Here is a 21,708-nt window from a genome sequence, read left to right as displayed (position 1 = left end):
TGCGTGCACATGTGTGTGTATGCGTCTATGTGTGCATGTGTGTGCATGAGCGCTCCAGTATGTGTGTGTGTGTGTGTGTGTGTGTGTGTGTATGCATGAATATTCAGGTGTGTGTGTGTGCAGGTGTGTGTGTCTCTGTGCATAAACCCCCTGGTGTGTGTGTGTGCAGACAGGTGCAGGTGTGTGGCTTGTTTGTGTGTCTGTCGTTAAATCTGACTGTGTGTTCAGGTGTGTGTGAGTAGGGGGGGGGGGGCGTGAGGAGTGTGTAATGGCAGGTGTGTGAGATGTGCAGGTGTGTGTGTGTGTATTTTTCCGTTCTGAAGAGGTAGTGCAGAGGTGTGTGTGTGTGTGTGTGCTCTTGTACTTGTATCTTTGTGAGGACGATTTAATATTTTTTTGGTGAAGCGAGGACGTTTTGGACAGTTCTTCTATTATCAAAGGGCCGTTTGAGAGTTATTACTCTTCAGGTGTGTTCACACAGAAAGCGGAGCACATCTTCACCTCGCATCATTCATGTAAATGTGACAGCTGGTTCAGACGGTTATTCCCTCCATCTTCTCCTCCGCGTCCTCTCTCTATTTTTATGAAGTGGAGTCATAAAGACGGAGATAAGTGCAAAATCTCACCAGAAACCTTTTCAACTCTGACTCAATTTGCAGCTCGTCTAATGTGTCCTCGCTGCACAGTTCGCTGTGTCACTTTATTCTGTTTTTGACGGTAACTGTGATATTTAAGATATAAAATACTGACATCGTGTTAATGATACACATATGATAATATCCTGTACACTGTAAAAAAAAAAGAAAAAACTGTTGTTTTTACGGTAAAAAACCAGCAGCTGTGGTTGCCAGAACTTTAACATAAAAAATATGGTGCACCTTTTTTAAATATTAAGGTAAAAATATATTAGCACTGTTGATTTCACGTTTAAGATTGCCATTTTATTCCATTTTTTACCCAGTTTTTTGCAATTTTTTGTTTATGTGTTTTTTGTTTGTTTTGTGTATTTTTTTATCAGTTTTTTTGTAATTTTTTGTCTGTTTTGTGTGTTTTTGGTAATTTTTTGTTTATGTGTTTTTTGTTTGTTTTGTGTATTTTTTTGTCTGTTTTTTGTAATTTTTTGTCTGTTTTTCTGTGTTTTTTGCAATTTTTTGTTTAAGTGTTTTTTTGTGTTTTGTATCATTTTTGTCTGTTTTTTGTCATTTTTTGTCATTTTTTGTCTGTTTTTTTACGTTTTTTGTCTTTTTTTTATGTGATTTTTCTTCATTATTTTTAATGCAATATTTTGTATTTGATGTTTTTTGTGATTTTTGTGTATTTTTCTGTGGTTTTTTGTAAAAAAAAAAAAAAAAAAAGATTTTCCATCAAAAGAAACGCTGTTCTGCCATAAAATTGACAAGAAAATACTTTATAAATGAAAACGCATGAATTAAAGATTTTACCATTAAATATTACAATATATTTCTGTTAGAGATATGTTGTTTATAACATTTAACAGTTAAAAAAATATGTTTTACAAAATATAAATGCAAAAATTACGCTGCTGGTTTGTATATATATTACATTAAATAGTAAATTAAAGAGGAGTAATGTATTTTTCAGAAAACAAACCTGTAAAAAATACAGTTTTGGCTGATTTATACATTTACAGTGTTTAATTGTTACTGAAACTGAATTAACTCATTTATCATTTTACGTCTTTTCCTGTCATTGTTTAGCAGTTTTTATTGTAAAATCTATAGATTTTTTTTACAGTGTAAGTAATTCAGCACCCCTTAAATAATTTCTGTTACTGTACATGGTCATTATCTCTGCGCCTCCCTACTCTTACATGTTCTGTGTAACTTATTATTTAATTACAAAAAAGAAACAAGAAGTGAAAGATTAATTTGTCAGTTTGTCTATAATAATGATGATGGTGTGGTGATGTCGTGCCAACCCCACTGTGAATACATGATTAGATTTAAAGTTAAATTCAGATTTATTAAAAAGATAAATCCATTTTATTCCAGCTTGGGTGTCATTTTCATCGCTGCATCCATCATTTCAATTGACTCTGATAAATTACACTCTGCAAAAAAAAAGCATCTAAAAGTTTGGAAATGGTGACATTACTTCATCAAAGTGTGTCAAAAAAATATATAGCTGAAGTTACACAATCAGACATTAACCCTTTGGAGTTCGGGGATATTTTGACTCCTTTTTATTCTGCCTGTTTAAACCACTTGTCATTTTTTTTTCAGTACAACCTATATATGACCTGATCATTTTTTCATTTTGACTTACTGGATCAACATTTTGAACACAGAAAACACACAAAAATTACAAAAAAACACACATTAGAAAAGACATAAATACATAAAAGAAACACTTAAAAAACATTTTTAAAAAAACACACAAAACACATTTTTTTTAACAAAAAGACACATAAAACACACACTCAAAACACACCAAACACATAATTTATTTTTAAAAATACACAAAAAAATTACAAAAAACACATAAAACACACAAAAACACACAAAATATGACAAAAAGCACATATAAAAAACACACAAAAACACACATGAAAACACAAAAAAAACATAAAACATGACAAAAACCACATATAAAAACACACATAAAACACACATAAAAACCTACAAAAACTGACAAAAAGCACATATAAAAACCTATAAAAAAACACACAAAACACACATAAAAAACACAAAATATAACAAAAAAGCACATATAAAAACACATTAAAAAAAACACACAAAACACACAAAAAACACACAAAATATAACAAAAAAGCACGTATAAAAACACACATAAAAACACATAAAAAACACAAAAAAATGACAAAAAATACACAAAAAATACAAAAACACACAAAAATAAAAACGCACAACAAAATACAAAAAACACATAAAAATGCACCGAAATCACAAAAAACATTAAACATAAAAGATTACATTAAAATGCTGAATGCACACTGCAGAATTTGAAAACACCTGCAAAAAAAGGGAAAATAACACTTGGTCATGGTGTGTTTTATTTTTTATTTTTTTTACCTTTGCTGAAAAAGAGTTGACACACTAAATGTGACATGGAAACTTCTGGAAAAGCCAAAACTTTAGAGTTCAGCTGACAGCAGGGAAACATGTGTTTTTTCTGTGTTTCTTGTTTTTAAAAAATGTGTGTGCTTTTGGTGGTTTTTTTTGTGTTCAAAATGTTGATCCAGTAAGTCAAAATGAAAAAAATAATGCTCAGGTTGTATAGGTGAAGTTGTGCTGAAAAGAATGATACCAACATGGCATGGTGAACATTTTTTATGTGATAAATACAGACAGAATGAAAAAGAGTCAAAAACCAACAAAATAGCCCCAAACTCTAAAGCATGGGTCTCAAACTCGCGGTCCGCGGGCCAATTGTGGCCCTCCTGACGATATTTTGTGGCCCCCACCTTGATATAAAAGTTTAATGTGAGTTTTATATGAATGGCACTTTACGTGTGGTGTATGGTCCCTTTAATTACTTTTTTTTGTGATTTTGTGTCTTTTCTTACTATTTTTTTGTCTTTTTTTAATAATTTTGTGTCTTTTTTTTAGTAATTTTGTGTCTTTTTTTAATCATTTTGTGTCTTTTTTGGTAATTCTGTGTCTTTTTTGGGTGATTTTGTGTATTTTTTAAGTCATTTTGTGTCTTTTTTAGTCATTGTGTGTCTTTTTTTGGTCATTTTGTGTCTTTTTTTAAATTAATTTAGTTTTCTTTCTGTCATTTTGTGTCTTTTTGGGTCATTTTGGGTCTTTTTAAATTATTTTGTGTCTTTTTTGGTAATTCTGTGTATTTTTTAGTCATTTTGTGTCTTTTCCTAATGATTTTGTGTCTTTTTTAATAAATTTGTGTCTTTTAAATAATTTGTGTCTTTTTTGGTAATTTTGGGTCTTTCTTTAGTAATTGTTTAGTAATTTTGTGTATTTTTTTGGTTGTTTTGTCTCTTTGTTTGGTCATTTTGTGTCTTTTTAAAGTAATTTAGTTTTTTTCTGTCATTTTGTTTCTTTTTTTTTTGTAATTTTGTCTCTTTGTTTGGTAATTTTGATACTGCCTCCAACGGCCCCTACGTGATTTGAGTTTGAGACCCCTGCTCTAAAGGGTTAATCTCAGTGTGCAAACTATGAAATAGCTTCTTCTTTTTTTGAGACACTGATAGCTGCTGCTTTCTGTGAGCACATTGTCTATTTAATGATCAGTTAATAATCACATCAAACCTCCAAACAGGATCAAAACCAACATTATGTCTGATAGAACACAAAGCTCAGTCTGCAGAGATATACTGTACGTTCTAACGTTTATCTGCACAAATGAGACTCCAATCTGGTCGGATTTCAAACAACAGCCTGTAAACAAACAAACATAAACATTGAATAAAGAAAATCTTTGACGCCAGACTGAATACAAAGAGCTGAGTCCATCAACAGCAGTTAAAGTAACCATCACATGTCATTAAACACAATGAATTCAAGAATAACAGGCATGATGGTTCCTTTATTAAAGAGACTGAGTGATGAATCAACCTCAAGCATGAATCATACTTCAATAATAGGCTGTTAACGCATGAGGCATGATGATGAAGATGCAGAAAAATAGAAGAAGAAGAAGGCAGAAATAGAACATTGTTCAGACTTTAGAGATGACACAAAAGTTCACGATTCATGTTTTCCAGGAATGTCTTATTAAGAGGAGCTCAGCTTGTAGTTTGCAGCCTGTTTAAACTGTTCTTCATGACAAAACAATTATTTCTTTTACAAAAAACACAAAAAAAACACACTAAACACGCATAAAAACCCCCACAAAAAATACAAAAAACCATTAAAAAACACAGAAAAATACACAAATATCACAAAAATCATTAAAAACAAAATATTGCATTAAAAATGCTGTATGCACACTGCAAAATTTGAACAAAAATTTACAAAAAAATCCTACATAAACCCAAACAAAAAAACACAAAAACATGCATAAAAAACACAAAACCCCCACAAAAAATACAAAAAGCCCCATTAAAAAAAACACAAAAATACACACAAAACAAACACAAAAAAAACCCCCAAAACATTTTTTTAACCAAAAACACAGAAAAAACTTTTTTTTTTTTACAAAAAAACATTTTTTTTTACAAAAAATCCCACGTAAAACCCCCACAAAAACATGCATAAAAAACACAAAAACATACAAAAAACACTCCTTCTTTTTTCTTTTTTTTTTACAAAAATACACAAAAATCATATAAAACATTAAACACAAAATATTGTATTAAAAATGCTGAATGCACACTGCAAAATTCCAAAAACCTCAGCAAAAACTTCAGTAAAATCATGTTCCACTTGGTCATGGTGGTTTTCACTTTTGCTGGAAAAGAGTTGATGCAGTAAACGGGACATGGAAACTGGAGCTTTCTTGGACTCCAGGGGATTTAATAACTATATTTGGAGGAAAAACTGAATGTGAGTTTTGTCACTGAAAACTGCAGAACGTTGGTCAGAGCAGTGAGTCAAAGGTGAGACACGAAATCAGCCTGTAAACTGTTAATGGATGTTTACAGCAGACTGTTGAACTTGTTGCTGCATTCCCAGATTTCAGCAATTATTCACATTATTATTATTATTATTACTGACAGGAATGTTCTGCAAAAACAACACCAGAGTTGTAATAAAGTGAAATGACCCTTTAAGGTTCGGGTTCGGAGATGAAGCGTCCTCACAAGAAGCAGGAATGTGTTTTGTTTGGTTGAACCAGTGAACAGTACACTCTCAGAAATAAGGGTACAGTACAGAGTCCTTTTTGTCCCCCGAGGTACAATCTACACTAATGTACCCCCAAGGGCCAATTATTGGACCTTAAGGTACCCATATGTATCTTTTGAGGGCCAAAAAGGTAAATATGGGTACCCAAGTGGTAAAAGGTACATATATGTACCCTTCCTTCTACATGCTGGGGTACAATAGACAATCTGTGTTAGGCTCTACAAATGACAGTAGCCTAAATATTAATTATTGTTTAAATAATTATTTAGTCTTTCTTCAGCAGTAGGTTAGTTATACTTTTTATCTTTAAAATGTTTACATTGTTTAGTTAAATTAAAATGAAATGTGAAAATAAATAAAAAAAGTATGATAAAGTTAAAACTTATTTGTCTTTTGTATAATGTAGATACACAAAAATATATAAAACTAGAAAATTTCCTCTGGGGAAATTTTGAAAGGGCCACGGGGGCTACTGCCGGTGTGTGTACACTATGATGAGATTCTTCAGAGATTTAAAACTATGCCCTTTAACCTCAAAATGTGTGTGTGTGTGTGTGTGTGTGTGAGTGAGAGAAACATGTATCTGGAGGAGTGTGCACGCTTACGCGCGCATTTGTGTGTGTGTGTGTGTGTGTGTGTGTGTGTGTGTGTGTGTGTAGCGAAAATCGCATAAAGTTATCTGTGTGTGTGTGTGTGTGTGTGTGTGTGTGTGTGTGTGTGTGTGTAATTTAAATCACATGAAGTTACCTGTGTATGCGTGTGTGAGGAGTGTGCGCACTTTAGTGCATGTGTGTGTGTGTGTGTGTATCTGTAACTGTAATCACATCAAAGATCAAAGGCAATCAACAGAATTAACTGACACCTGTTAATGAAAGAGTGACAGCAGCCAGAGGTGGACTGGGATTTCTGGCCTCGAACAGAAAGCATTTTTGGCAAAACCATAATACCTATCATTGATCCGACTTCACTTTGAGCGTCCTGAGTTCTTCCTGAACGTCTACATATGTTTTTTTTAAGAAAAATTAAAAAATAGCTTTGTTAGAGCGATCTAAAAAAACTGTTAAATTTCCCTTCTTCAGAAATCTTCCTGCGTTTTTAATATGGGAGCCAATGAGGCTGTTGATGCGTGTTGGTGCCGCATCTGTGCGTCCTACGCCCAAACTATAACTCTGACAGCTTTACCAGAGGATTGTGAGGGAGAAGGCTAATTTTCCTACGTTTCTATGTAAAAATTATTTCTGTAGAGTGGAATTTGCGGCCTGGAGCGCAGTTTTCAAATTTATTTTTTGACAGTTTTTTCTCTCCCTCTACACTCTGGCGATGATGTCACACACTGTGACACGAACATTCCGTGCAATACACACCCATTATAATCTCAGAATTTCTCCAAAAATGATCATTGTCATTGAACATTGGGATTGGTATTCTGTAGAGAAAAGTAATAGCACACCGATCCCGATCAAACCCCACATTTTGATATATAATTTGTCCTGCAACTCTTCAAGTTGTAGGACTAGTAGCGGGACGAAATTGCGTCCGCAAGAGGAATAAGAAGAAATCCACAGTATAAAAGTAGTGCAGCACTGGTCCCTACAGATATTGCTGTATGGGACCAGTGCTTGGTGCGATTGCCCCGAGGCCCTAATTAAATAATGGTACAATACTGTACCCTATAAAGGCTAATTTTGTACCCTTTTTAAAGGTCAATTTTTGTACTTCAAAATAAGGGTACAAAAGTACCTTCTGGGGGTACTGCCCCAGTGACAAGCCATTGTACCCCTAAAGGTACAATTCTGTACTCTATTTTCTGAGAGTGCACTGTATTTTTTGCAGAAATATTCTGGTTACCGCAACTGCCAGTTTTTTTCTGGGACATTTTTTTTTACAGTGCAGCAAATTTCTGCTGCAGAGAGGAAATCAAATCTGACAAATATCTTGTCTGTGAGTGAGGCGAGCTCCCAGCAGCAGCGACTAATAAAAGATGGAGGCAGAGCCACAGACGCAGCCTTTCTTTCCAATTTTCCTCTTGCCTTAACCCTTCCCCTGACCCCACCTCTAACCTCCACCCTGTCCAACACCACGGACAAAGAGCACATATTTCATGTGTTCAATCATGGTGGCTGACGTTATGGCCGTTGGCGGTGCCGTCGGGCGTGACTCCAGCAGATCGAGGCTCACCCTCGGGAGCCACGGCTGGGAAACACAAGGAGAAGCTCCCTGTGATCATCAGGAGCCTCCTCCTCCTAACAGCTCCGGCTTTATGGCTCCGCTGCTCCTCATCATTCACACTCTGTCCTATAGTGCAAGCACAGCTACACGGACGGACAGATTCATGGGAGCACACTCACATAAACAGCTGCACACACACACACACACATAAACAGCTGCACACCTAAACACCTGCAGCAGACAGGCTCATGCACAGATATGATGGCAAACAAGGTGCATTCCTGCACACACAGGGAAACACACACAAAAAAGGTGTAAAAACCAGATAAAAACAGTAAATGAGGGAAATGATCTTGCTGCATGGACAGATAATTTACCTTTAAAAGATTTCTTTAATTAAAAGGACGTAAAATCACCAAAAAAAGAAACAAAAGATGTAAAATCACAAAAAAAGACATAAAAAGACCAAAAAATGACCAAAAAAGACACAAAAACAAAACAAAAAGATGTAAAATGACAAAAAAATGACAAAAATTACCAAAAGAAGAAACAAAAGATGCATGGACAGATATCATGCACAGATATGATGGCAAACAAGGTGCTTTCCTGCATACACAGGGAAACACACACACATATGCACAAACATGCACACTGCAAAAAAGGTGTAAAAACCAGATTAAACAGTAAATCTGAGGGAAATGATCTTGCTGCATGGACAGATAATTTACCTTGACAAGATTTCTTTGATTAAAAGGACGTACAATCACACAAAAAAGAAACAAAAGATGTAAGATCACAGAAAGAGACATAAAAAGACAAAAAAATGACCAAAAAATACATAAAAATGACACAAAATGACTTAAAAAAGACACAAAAACAAAACAAAAAGATGTAAAATGACCAAAAAAATGACAAAAAAAAGACAAAAATGACCAAAAGAAGACACAAAAAGTCACCAAAAAAAGAAACAACAGATGTAAAATCACAAAAAAGACATAAAAAGACAAAAAAATACCAAAAAAGAGACAAAAACAAAGCACAGTGACACGGACGGACAGATTCATGGGAGCACACACACATAAACAGCTGCACACCTAAACACCAGCAGCAGACAGGCTCATGCACAGATATGATGGCAAACAAGGTGCATTCCTGCACACACAGGGAACACACACACATATGCACAAACATGCACACACTGCAAAAAAAGCTGTGTCTAAAAACCAGATAAAACAGTAAATCTGATGGACGGATAATTTACCTTGACAAGATTTCTTAAATTAAAAGGATGTAAAATCACAAAAAAAGAAACAAAAGATGCAAGATCACAAAAATGACATGAAAAGACATAAAAATGACCTAAAAAAGACACAAAAACAAAACAAAAAGATGTAAAATATCCAAAAAAATGACAAAAAAACAGACAAAAATTACCAAAAGAAGGTATAAAAAGTCACCAAAAAAAGAAACAAAAGATGTAAAATCACAAAAAAGATATAAAAAGATGAAAAATTACAAAAAAAGAGACAAAAACAAAGCACAGCTACACGGACGGACAGATTCATGGCTACACACACAGAGCTGCACACACACCAGCAGCAGACAGGCTCATGCACAGATATGATGGCAAACAAGGTGCATTCCTGCACACACAGGGAACACACACACATGCACAAACATGCACACACTGCAAAAAAAGCTGTGTCTAAAAACCAGATAAAACAGTAAATCTGATGGACGGATAATTTACCTTGACAAGATTTCTTAAATTAAAAGGATGTAAAATCACAAAAAAAGAAACAAAAGATGCAAGATCACAAAAATGACATGAAAAGACATAAAAAGACACAAAAAGACCAAAAAAGACACAAAAAAGACACAAAAAGGACATAAAAATGAACAAAAAAGACATAAGAAGACAAAAAAAGACACAAAAAAGACACAAAAAGACACAAAAAAGATGTAAAAATTACCAAAAGAAGACACAAAAAGTCACCAAAAAAGAAACAAAAGACGTAAAATAACAAAAATTACAAAAAATTACAAAAAGAGACAAAATGACCTAGAAAAGACACAAAATTACCTAAAAACGTCACCAAAAAAAGAAACAACAGATGTAAAATCACAAAAAAAGATATAAAAAGACAAAAAACTACAAACAAGACACAAAAAAGATGAAAAAAATACCAAAAAAGAGACAAAAACAAAGCACAGCTACACGGACGGACAGATTCATGGGAGCACACACACATAAACAGCTGCACACCTAAACACCAGCAGCAGACAGGCTCATGCACAGATATGATGGCAAACAAGGTGCATTCCTGCACACACAGGGAAACACACACAAAAAAGGTGTAAAAACCAGATAAAACAGTAAATCTGAGGGAAATGATCTTGCTGCATGGACAGATAATTTACCTTGACAAGATTTCTTAAATTAAAAGGACGTAAAATCACAACAAAAAAAAAGGAACAAAAGATGTAAAATCACAAAAAAGACATAAAAAGACAAAAAAATGACAAAAAAAGACCAAAAAAGACACAAAATGACCTAAAAAAGACACAAAACAAAACAAAAAGATGTAAAATGACCAAAAAAAGACAAAAATGACCAAAAGAAGACACAAAAAGTCACCAAAAAAAAGAAACACAAGATGTAAAATCTCAAAAAAGACATAAAAAGACAAAAAATTACAAAAAAACACACAAAAAAGACGAAAAAAATACAAAAAAAGAGACAAAAACAAAGCACAGCGACACAGACGGACAGATTCATGGGAACACACACACACACACACACACACCTGCACACACACCAGCAGCAGACAGGCTCATGCACAGATATGATGGCAAACAAGGTGCATTCCTGCACACACAGGGAAACACACACACACATATATGCACAAACATGCACACACTGCAAAAAAGGTGTAAAAACCAGATCAAACAGTAAATCTGAGGGAAATGATCTTGCTGCATGGACAGATAATTTACCTTGACAAGATTTCTTTAATTAAAAGGACGTACAATCACACAAAAAAAAGAAACAAAAGATGTAAAATCACAAAAAAGACATAAAAAGACAAAAAAATGACAAAAAAAGACCAAAAAAGACACAAAATGACCTAAAAAAGACACAAAAACAAAACAAAAAGATGTAAAATGACCAAAAAAAGACAAAAATTACCAAAAGAAGACACAAAAAGTCACCAAAAAAAGAAACACAAGATGTAAAATCACAAAAAAGACATAAAAAGACAAAAAATTACAAAAAAACCATACAAAAAAGACGAAAAAATGACAAAAGTGGAGACAAAAACAAAGCACAGCGACACAGACGGACAGATTCATGGGAACACACACACACACACACACACACCTGCACACACACCAGCAGCAGACAGGCTCATGCACAGATATGATGGCAAACAAGGAGCATTCCTGCACACACAGGAAACACACACACACCTACATACAGTACATGTTAACATCTTTACAGAAAAACTTGTACATTTTACATCCTAAAACTGCAGTAATTGAAAAAACATTTATATATTTTAAAGTTGTAGATTATAGCGTCCTTTACTGCTAATTTAACAGGATGATGCTGCTTTTATACTAAATATTTGTGCAAAATTTACATGCAGATTTTGCTCATTGTGCATTGAATACCAGTACATTAACATTCAGTTATTATTTATTGTAAACTGAATACCAGTAAAATGTACAAGTTGTTCTGTAAAGTTGTTAACATTTGTATTTTTTGCAGATTTATTCTGGAAACCACAGCTGCCATGTAAAATCTGCATGTAAATTTTGCATAAATATATATGCACAGCATCGTCCTGTTAAATTAGCAGTAAAGGACGCTATAATCTACAGCTTTAAATTGTATTTTTTTTTTAAATTACTACAGTTTTAGGATGTAAAATGTACAAGTTGTTCTGTAAAGATGTTGACATATGTACTCTATTTTTTACAGAAATATTCTGGTTACCACAGCTGCCATTTTTTTCTGTAAAAACAACGGGACATTTTTTACAGTGTAGTAATTTTAAAAACTTTTTTTTTAAAGTTGTAGATTATAGCGTCCTTTACTGCTAATTTAACAGGATGATGCTGCTTTTATACTAATTATTTATGCAAAATTTACATGCAGATTTTGCTTATTGTGCATTGAATACCAGTAAATTAACATTCACTTATTATTTATTGTACACTGAATACCAGTAAAATGTATAAGTTGTTCTGTAAAGTTGTTAACATTTGTATTTTTTGCAGAATTATTCTGGCATCTTTTTCCTGTAAAAGCAACATAATTTTTTTTTACAGTGTGGATACCCCAACAGAACACTGTAATATGGAGAAATTAATAATGCATATGTGCCCACTGCCAGGGCGGATCTATATAATTGCTCCAGACAAAACATTCTTCTGATACTCACTAACGCAGCATAATTTTGAATAATAAGATAAGCTCATTTGGTGGAGTTGGGATCAAAACAAGGCAGATGGCTATAAGGGGAATAGATCCACTTTGTTCTCGTGAGGTAACTTTTCTTCATGTTCAACCAAGAAAAGCATAAATATTTAACATTGTGCATGCTGATGAATGTAAAGAAAGCCTAGATAGAAAATAAAAACATAGTAGATGTATGGATTTGGAGCATTGGGATGCATCAAAGGGGGACAAAAGACAAATCACATTCTGTATTTTTGCCCTTCAGCTGTTTTTTCTGTGTTTACGCTTCTCCTTTTTCTTCAGTTTTACTCTCCGTATCTAATCATTCAACAGTGCCAATGTTTACATTGCACCAGCAGCACCACAGCCGCCATTAGAATATAGAAGCAGTCATTGTTTAGCATGTTTTCACCATTTATATTAGTTATATGACATTCTGAGACAAGTGTGGGTTTTTGTCATTTACCTTCTGCTTCAGCTGGAGCGACTCAATGGAAGCTCTGCAGAATAGTGAATGACAATTATCTGTTTCTTACCAAGATAAATAAAACTAAAGATTTAGAAGTGATAGTTTTTATTTTGTGTCTCTTTTGTACTTTTTTTGTCTTTTTTGGTCATTTTGTGACTGAAAAAAAAGTAAAATTCCACAAAAAAGATACAAAAAAAGACACAAAATTACAAAAAAGATACAAACTTACCAAAAAAAAGAAAAAAAATACGTAAAATCACAAAAAAAGACATAAAAAGACAAAAAATACCAAAAAGAGACACAAAAAAGACACAAAAAAGACGTAAAAATTACCAAAAAAAAAAAAAAAAAAAAGTCGTAAAATCACAAAAAAAGACATAAAAAGACAAAAAAACTATGCCCTTTAAACTCTAAATGTGTGTGTGTGAGGAGTGTGCGCGCTTATGCACATGCGTGTGTGCGTGTATCTGTAACTGTAATCACATCAAAGATCAAAGGCAATCAGATCAAAGCAATCAACAGAATTAACTGACACCTGTTCCGGCTCAGTGACAGCAGAGGTGGACAGACTGGAATTTCTGGCCTCGAACAGAAAGCATTTTTGGCAAAACCATAATACCCATCATTGATCCGACTTCACTTTGAGCGTCCTGAGTTCTTCCTGAACGTCTACATATGTTTTTTTTTTAAGAAAAATTAAAAAATAGCTTTGTTAGAGCGATCTAAAAAAACTGTTACATCTCCCTTTTTCAGAAATCTTCCTGTGTTTTTAATATGGGAGCCAATGAGGCTGTTGGTGGTGTTGGTGGATCATCTGTGCGTCCTACGCCCAAACTATAACTCTGACAGCTTTACCAGAGGATTGTGAGGGAGAAGACTAATTTTCCTACGTTTCTATGTATAAATTATTTCTGTAGAGTGGAATTTGCAGCCTGGAGCGCAGTTTTCAAATTTATTTTTTGACAGTTTTTTCTCTCCCTCTACACTCTGGCGATGATGTCACACACTGTGACACGAACATTCCGTGCAATACACACCCATTATAATCTCAGAATTTCTCCAAAAATGATCATGGTCATTGAACAGGGATTGATAAAAAACTATATGACCTATCGAAACGTGGATTAATACACCGATACACAAGACTTGTGTCTACTGTTTAAAGTTTAAATGGAGTCTCTAGGTGAAATTATGCCGGAGAAGTAGACGTTTAAAAATCTCCAATGATTGTTCTTTTTCGCTCATTTTTTTTCGCCCGTCCCATTCATTTCAATGCAAAATTTTCACTCTGCTCTGCTTGCAACAGTGCCAATGTTCACATTGCACCAGCAGCACCCACAGCTGCCATTAGAATATAGAAGCAGTCATTGTTTTGCATGTTTTCACCATTTATATTAGTTATATGACATTTTGAGACAAGTGTGGGTTTTTGTCATTTACCTTCTGCTTCAGCTGGAGTGACTAAATGGAAGCTCTGCAGAATAGTGAATGAGAAATAACAACATTATTATTGTTAAGTGTTTCATAAGTAGTTTTGCAGGCAAGCACATCCATCAGAGCTCCGAGGGGGGGTGGTGGTGGTGGGTGGAGGCAGGCCCCCGCTATGAGGGGCTGCACAGTGGCTGTTTCTGCCTTTATCTGCCTGTTGATGGTGGAGATAGCTGGGGCAGGACTCAGAAGCTCAATAGTGCCATCAACAGGTGAGAGGAGGCAGTGGAGCTCACTGACCAGCTCTGAGCATCACCGGGGCAGACACAGTGACCTGATGATTATTAGTTTCTTACCAAGATTTTAAAAAAAACTTTAGATTTAGAAGTGTTAGATTTTTTGTTTTTATTTTGTGTTTTGTCTCTTTTGTACATTTTGTGACCAAAAAAAGATGTAAAATGACACAAAAATTACCAAAAAAAGACACAAGATGACCAAAAAAAAAAAAGATACAAAAGAGGTAAAATCACAAAAAAAAGAAACAAAAGACTTGAAATCACAAAAGACATGAAAAGACAAAGAATTTCCAAAAAATGACACAAAAATTACCAAAAAAGACACAACATGACCAAAAAAAAAGAAACAAAAGATGTAAAATCACAAAAGACATAAAAAGATAAATAAATACCAAAAAAAGACACAAAAAAGACAAAAAAAATACGTAAAAATTACCAAAAAAAGACACAAAAAGACCAAAGAATTACACAAAAAAAGACACAAAAGACACAAAAGGATGTAAAATGACCCAAAAAAGACACGGCAAGACAAAAAAACACCCATAAAACACAAAAAAACCCCACAAAAGACGTAAAATCACCAACAAAAGAACACAAAAATACAAAAAAAAAAAAAAAAAATACACAAAATTTTTATTTTTTATCTTTGTAAGAACCAAATAATCATCAGGTCACTCTGCTCGGGCCAGTTCATCACTGCTGGCAGCTTTAATTTATCTGGTTTTAAGATAAACCTCACCTACCATAAACTCATTGTGTAATCAATATTTTTTTGAATTGCTCTTGGGGGCCCCTAGTGGCCACGGGGCCCTCAGCAGTCGTTTAGTTGGCTGCCTGGGGCCGGCTCTGGTAATATTCACTGAGCTCTTTTGGGGTGTAATGGTGAAGATTTATCAGAAATATGATCAGGTCATAAAGTGAAATATGCAGTCGTCTCCACGGGGTCTGGAGAAGGATATATGAGGCTCGGGGATTAAGGTGAAGAAGAGTCTGGCTGCTGTCCAAACTATTCTCTGCCAAGGTTAGAATATCCTCTGGCCTTTAAAACCCGTCAGCTCCTCTCTATCACACACACACACATGCACAAACATGCACACACTGCAGAAAAGTGTTTAAAAACCAGATAAAAAAGCATGGACAGATAATTAACCTTGACAAGATTTATTAAATTAAGATTATTAAATCTAGAAATAAGCGTGTTGAACACTTAAAATAAGAAATTAACTCTTAAAACCAGATAAATTAAAGCTGCCAGCAGCGATGAACTGGCCCGAGCAGAGTGACCTGATGATTATTTGGTTCTTACCAAGATAAAGTGTAAAGATTAGTGTTTTTATCTGGTTTTTAGACTAAACACCTTTTTTACAGTGTATGTCTAAACATGTTGAATGATTAAGTTTATTTTTGTTGAAAAAACTATTTCTGTGTCTCTTTATATCTCAATGTATCTTTTTTTATTTTACATCTTTTTGTTTTGTTTTTGTGTCTTTTTTAGGTAATTTTGTGTCTTTGTTTGGAAAATTTTATGGTTTTTTGTGTCTTCTTTGGTAAGATCATTTCCCTCAGATTTAGTGTTTTTATCTTGTTTTTAGACTAAACACTTTTTTTACAGTGTATGTCTAATCATGTTGAATGATTAAGTTTCTTTTTCTCAAAATAATTATTTCTGTGTCTCTTTATATCTCAATTTACATCTTTTTTTGGTGATTTTTCATCTTTTTGTTTTGTTTTTGTGTATTTTTTAGGTAATTTTGTGTCTTCTTTTGGAAAATTTGATGTCTTTTTTGTGTCTTTTTATATCCTTTTGTGATTTGATGTCTTTTGTTTCTTTTTTTGGTTCATTTTGTCAGATTTAGTGTTTTTATCTTGTTTTTAGACACACCTTTTTGCAGTGTATGTCTAATCATGTTGAATGATTAAGTTTCTGTGTCTCTTTATATCTCAATGTACATCTTTTTTTGGTGATTTTTCATCTTTTTGTTTTGTTTTAGTGTCTTTTTTAGGTCATTTTGTGTCTTTTGTAAATAATTTTGTGTCTTTTTTGGTAATCTTGTGCATCTTTTTGGTATTTTTTTGTCTTTTTATGTCTTTTTTTGTGATTTTACGTCTTTGGTTTCTTTTTTTGGTAATTTTGTGTGTTCTCCTGGAAATTTTAATGTCTTTTTATGTCTTTTTTGTGGGGTTTTTGTCTTTTTTTGTCTTTTTTGTGTATTTTTTTGTCTTTTTTGTCTTTTTTGTGTCTTTTTTTGTCTTTCTTGTGATTTTACGTCTTTTGTTTCTTTTTTTGGTAAGATCATTTCCCTCATATTTACTGTTATATTTTCTTATCTTCTTTTCTTATTCATATTTTCTTCATATTTTCTTTATAGACACACCTTTTTTGCAGTGCTGTCAGCTACTCCTTGTCTCTCTCTCACACACACATATGCACAAACACACACACACTTTGGCCTTTTCCTGCCCAGAAGGGAGGTCAAGGTTGGAGCACACTTCAAAACCACTGCCTGACTTCCTCCCCCCTCACACACACACACACACACACACACACACACTCACTCTTTATACCTGCATTTTACTCTCTCACACACACACTCATGCATACTGGACACACAACAGGCCAAACGCACCACGCAGTGCAGTTTTTCCTCCATAAATAAGCGTGCTCCATCCATCACGGGGCCTCAACGGGCCGCGCATGCCCTCTGGCTGCTTCAACCAGCGGCCCCAGCAGCAGCAGCACACTGGGGGCCGGACAAAGAAGGTCATCTCAGAGCTCCACAAGGAGAACGGTAATAATAATCATCATCCCTTTCACTGCATACGTCTCGGTGTGTGTGTGTGTGTGTGTGTGTGTGTGAGGCAAACAAATGGCCTACAGTGCGTTTCAGGGCGTTCTGTTTTTTTTCTCCCCTCAGTTCTCGGTATAGATTTTGTGTCTGTCAGAGGCTAACCGGCTAACAGAGCGAGTGTAAAGGCTTCAGTGTGTGTTGCATGTTACAGACGGTCAATGTAGCGCTGCAGGGAACACACACACATTCACCCTCTGATAGCTCCACCAGGGAGAGGAGGAGAGGTACAGGAGTGGAAACAAAAGTGTGTGAGTGTGAGACAAAGAATACACAAATTGACCAAAAGAAGACACAAAATAACTAAAAAAGACACAAAATGACAAAAAAAACCCAAAAGAAGACACAAAATGACTAAAAAAAGACACAAAACAACCAAAAAAGACACAAAAAGACACAAAATTATCAAAAAAGGACACAAAATGATCAAAAAAGACCAAAAAAGACACAAAATGACCAAAAATAGATACAAAATGACTAAGAAAAAGACACAAAATGACCAAAAAAGGACACAAAGTAACTAAAAAAGACACAAAATGATCAAAAAAGACACAAAATGATAAAAAAAACACAAAATGACCAAAAAAGACAAAATGAGAAGACAAAATGACAAAAAAACCCCAAAAGAAGACACAAAATGACTAAAAAAGACACAAAATGACCAAAAATAGACACAAAATGACCAAAAAAAGACACAAAATGATTAAAAAAAGACACAAAATGACCAAAAGAAGACACAAAATGACCAAAAAAAGACACAAAATGATTAAAAAAAGACACAAAATGACCAAAAAAGACAAAATGAGAAGACAAAATGACCAAAAAAACCCCAAAAGAAGACACAAAATGATTAAAAAAGACACAAAATGACCAAAAAAAGGACACAAAGTAACTAAAAAAAACACAAAATGACCAAAAAAGACACAAAAGAAGACACAAAAAAATGTTTTAACAAAAAACACACAAAAAATTACAAAAAATCCTACATAAAACCCAAACAAAACCACACAAAAAACACAAAAACACACATGAAAAACACAAAACCCCCACAAAAATGCAAGCCCCCCATAAAAAAAAACATTAAAAAAAACACACAAAAAACCCCACTTGGTATAGATTTTGTGTCTGTCGGAGGCTAACCGGCTAACAGAGGGAGTGTAAAGGCTTCAGTGTGTGTTGCATGTTACAGACGGTCAATGTAGCGCTGCAGGGAACACACACACATTCACCCTCTGATAGCACCACCAGGGAGACAAGAGTGGAAAGAATAGTGTGTGTGTGTGTGTGTGTGTGTGTGTGTGTGTGTGTGTGTGAGAGAGAGTCAGAGACAGTTTATGTGTGTCCTGGTGTTTTCATTTACGAGTCTGTCTGAGTGCCTGCAAATTCATTTAAATAACAAAATGGAGATGCAAATTAGAACTCAATTAATCTGTCACACACTGTATTTAACCCTCCGGAGTCACCAAGACTAGAAAACAAAGCAGCGTGGAGTGATTTGAAAGTAAAAAAATCATTCAAAATCAAATTTTATGTTGGACGAAAGGACTAAAAAAAGACACAAAATGACTAAAAAAATACACAAAATGACAAAAAAAGACACAAAATGACAAAAAAAAGACTAAATGAGAAGACAAAATGACAAATTGTTCCTCTAAACACACCAGAGCCAAATCAAACAGAGTCCCACTAGAATAAAAACCAGAGTTGATGACAGGATCACACACAATCACAAGATCACATTTATGTTGGTTTTTCTTTGTTTCTTTTTGGTTCTAAATGTTGATCCAGTAAGTCAGAATAAAAAATCAATTATTATTATTATTATTATTAGGTCATATAGGTGAAAAAATATACCAACATGGCATTTAAACATGTTTAAGTGGTGAATACAGGCAGGATGGAAAGATTCAGACATGGCACACTGAGCTTAAAGCAACATTTGAGAGAGTCACAGACCCCAAAAAAAATAATAATAACAGGCTAAAATGAGGAAGGAAAGACACAGCAAGTGTCAAGTTTTGGGAGGCGGCATCCAGCTGTTTCCAGCTGTTTCCAGCAGTCGGTCTGTCAGGAAGCAGGTGGCCACAAACACGACTCCAAACCAATGCTAATGTTGCTGCGTGTCTTCAGGATGTGTAAATAAGAATGTGTGCTAAGAAGTTAAACGTACAACATGTGAACTAAAAAGGTGATATGTCAAGTGACAAAATTAATCCTAAAATAAAAATAAAAATACATATTTTCCTTTAACTTGTTGTGCTATTTATCAGTCTAGGGAACTAACAAATACAGGATCATCTCAATAAATTAGAATATGATGAAAAGTCCATTTCCAGTAGTTCAAGTCAACCAAGTATTGAGTCATATAGATGACATACTATTCAGAGGGCAACATTTATATATTAAACATACTTTAGAAATTGGTCTTTTGTAATATTCACATTTTGAGATAAAACTTGAAATTATGAGATTAAAAAATTGAAATTATGAGATAAAAAAAGGCAAAATTATGAGATAAAGGGTTATAATTATGAGATTAAAAAAATTGAAATTATGAGATAAAAAAGGCAAAATTATGAGATAAAGGGTTATAATTATGAGATAAAAAGTCATAATTGTGAGGTAAAAAGTCAAAATCGTGAGATAAAAAAGTCATTATTATGAGATAAAAAGTCATTATTATGGGATAAAAAGTCATAATTTTCAGATAAAAGTCATAAGATAAAAAGTCGTAATTATGAGATAAATTTAAAAAAAGTCAAAATTACGAGATAAAAAGTCATAATTATGAGATAAGCCTACCAACATTACTAACAGGTCATTATTAGCATTTATTCATATGATTTTTTTTTTTATATATATATATCTCAGGAGACGTGAAAGTTGAAGTTGGCAAAAAGAGGTTAAGGCGCCGGAAAAAGTCTAGATATCAGTCATTTTCTCCATGAGAGTATATATATATATTGCCTCATATCATTTATCAGCAGTTTGTAAAGGTTTTGCGAGGCACTGACAAATGATGTCAATGATGTTTGAGTTGCCAGATTATAGCATTCTCATATAAAAAGTCTGTTCTCTAGGCTGGAGGACTTGTTCAACAGATTGGATAATATTTCTCACACGGGGCTTCGTTTCCTCTCCTAAATAAAGCAGATGCTCCGTCTATCATCCGTTTGTCTTCTTAACCCTGTTGAGACTCTTTACATTGTCTCGTCCCTGTTTGTTCTCAGCTCTGAGGCTGGTTTGTAGAATTAGACTGCAACCAATAGCCAGTTGCAAAAAAGGCCCAGATTAAACAAAGAAGTATGAATCTTATTAGGGTCACTGGGCCATTGCACCGAGCACTGGTCGTTGCACTGGTCGTTTTTCGCGAGGTAAGTCGCGAAAAACTGCCTAAAATTTTGTATTGAAGTGAATGGGACGGCCGAAAAAAATGAGTGAAAAAGAACAATAATTGGAGATTTTTAAACGTCTACTTCTCCGGCATAATTTCACCTAGAGACTCCATTTAAACTTTAAACAGTAGACACAAGTCTTGTGTATCGGTGTATTAATCCACGTTTCGATAGGTCATATAGTTTTTTATCAATCCCTGTTCAATGACCATGATCATTTTTGGAGAAATTCTGAGATTATAATGGGTGTGTATTGCACGGAATGTTCGTGTCACAGTGTGTGACATCATCGCCAGAGTGTAGAGGGAGAGAAAAAAGTGTCAAAAAATAAATTTGAAAACTGCGCTCCAGGCCACAAATTCCACTCTACAGAAATAATTTATACATAGAAACGTAGGAAAATTAGTCTTCTCCCTCACAATCCTCTGGTAAAGCTGTCAGAGTTATAGTTTGGGCGTAGGACGCACAGATGATCCACCAACACCACCAACAGCCTCATTGGCTCCCATATTAAAAACGCAGGAAGATTTCTGAAAAAGGGAGATGTAGCAGTTTTTTTAGATCGCTCTAACAAAGCTATTTTTTTCATTTTTCTTAAAAAAAACATATGTAGACGTTCAGGAAGAACTAAGGACGCTCAAAGTGAAGTCGGATCAATGATAGGTATTATGGTTTTGCCAAAAATGCTTTCTGTTCGAGGCCAGAAATTCCAGTCTGTCCACCTCTGCTGTCACTGAGCCGGAACATTAACAGCTGCAGTTAATTCTGTTGATTGACTTTGATCTTTGATGTGATTACAGTTACAGATACATACACACATATGCACTAAAGTGCGCACACTCCTCACACATGCA

General features: G+C 34.3%; 1 protein-coding gene across 1 annotated transcript in view; it reads right to left on the bottom strand.

Annotated features, from left to right (window-relative positions):
- otomp (otolith matrix protein) overlaps window positions 1-21,708 on the bottom strand; it is a 92,507-nt gene that overhangs the window by 5,060 nt on the left and 65,739 nt on the right. Inside the window, 1 exon segment of the mRNA XM_059353461.1 lies at window positions 7,912-8,098. Within this exon segment, the coding sequence (XP_059209444.1) occupies window positions 7,912-8,098 (187 nt within the window).

This window comes from Centropristis striata, chromosome 16 (assembly GCF_030273125.1).
Source record: "Centropristis striata isolate RG_2023a ecotype Rhode Island chromosome 16, C.striata_1.0, whole genome shotgun sequence".
In the NCBI taxonomy this organism is placed as follows: Eukaryota; Metazoa; Chordata; class Actinopteri; order Perciformes; family Serranidae; genus Centropristis; species Centropristis striata.
The sequence above is the reverse complement of the archived record's forward strand: the minus strand, read 5'-3'. Positions and strand labels throughout refer to the sequence as shown.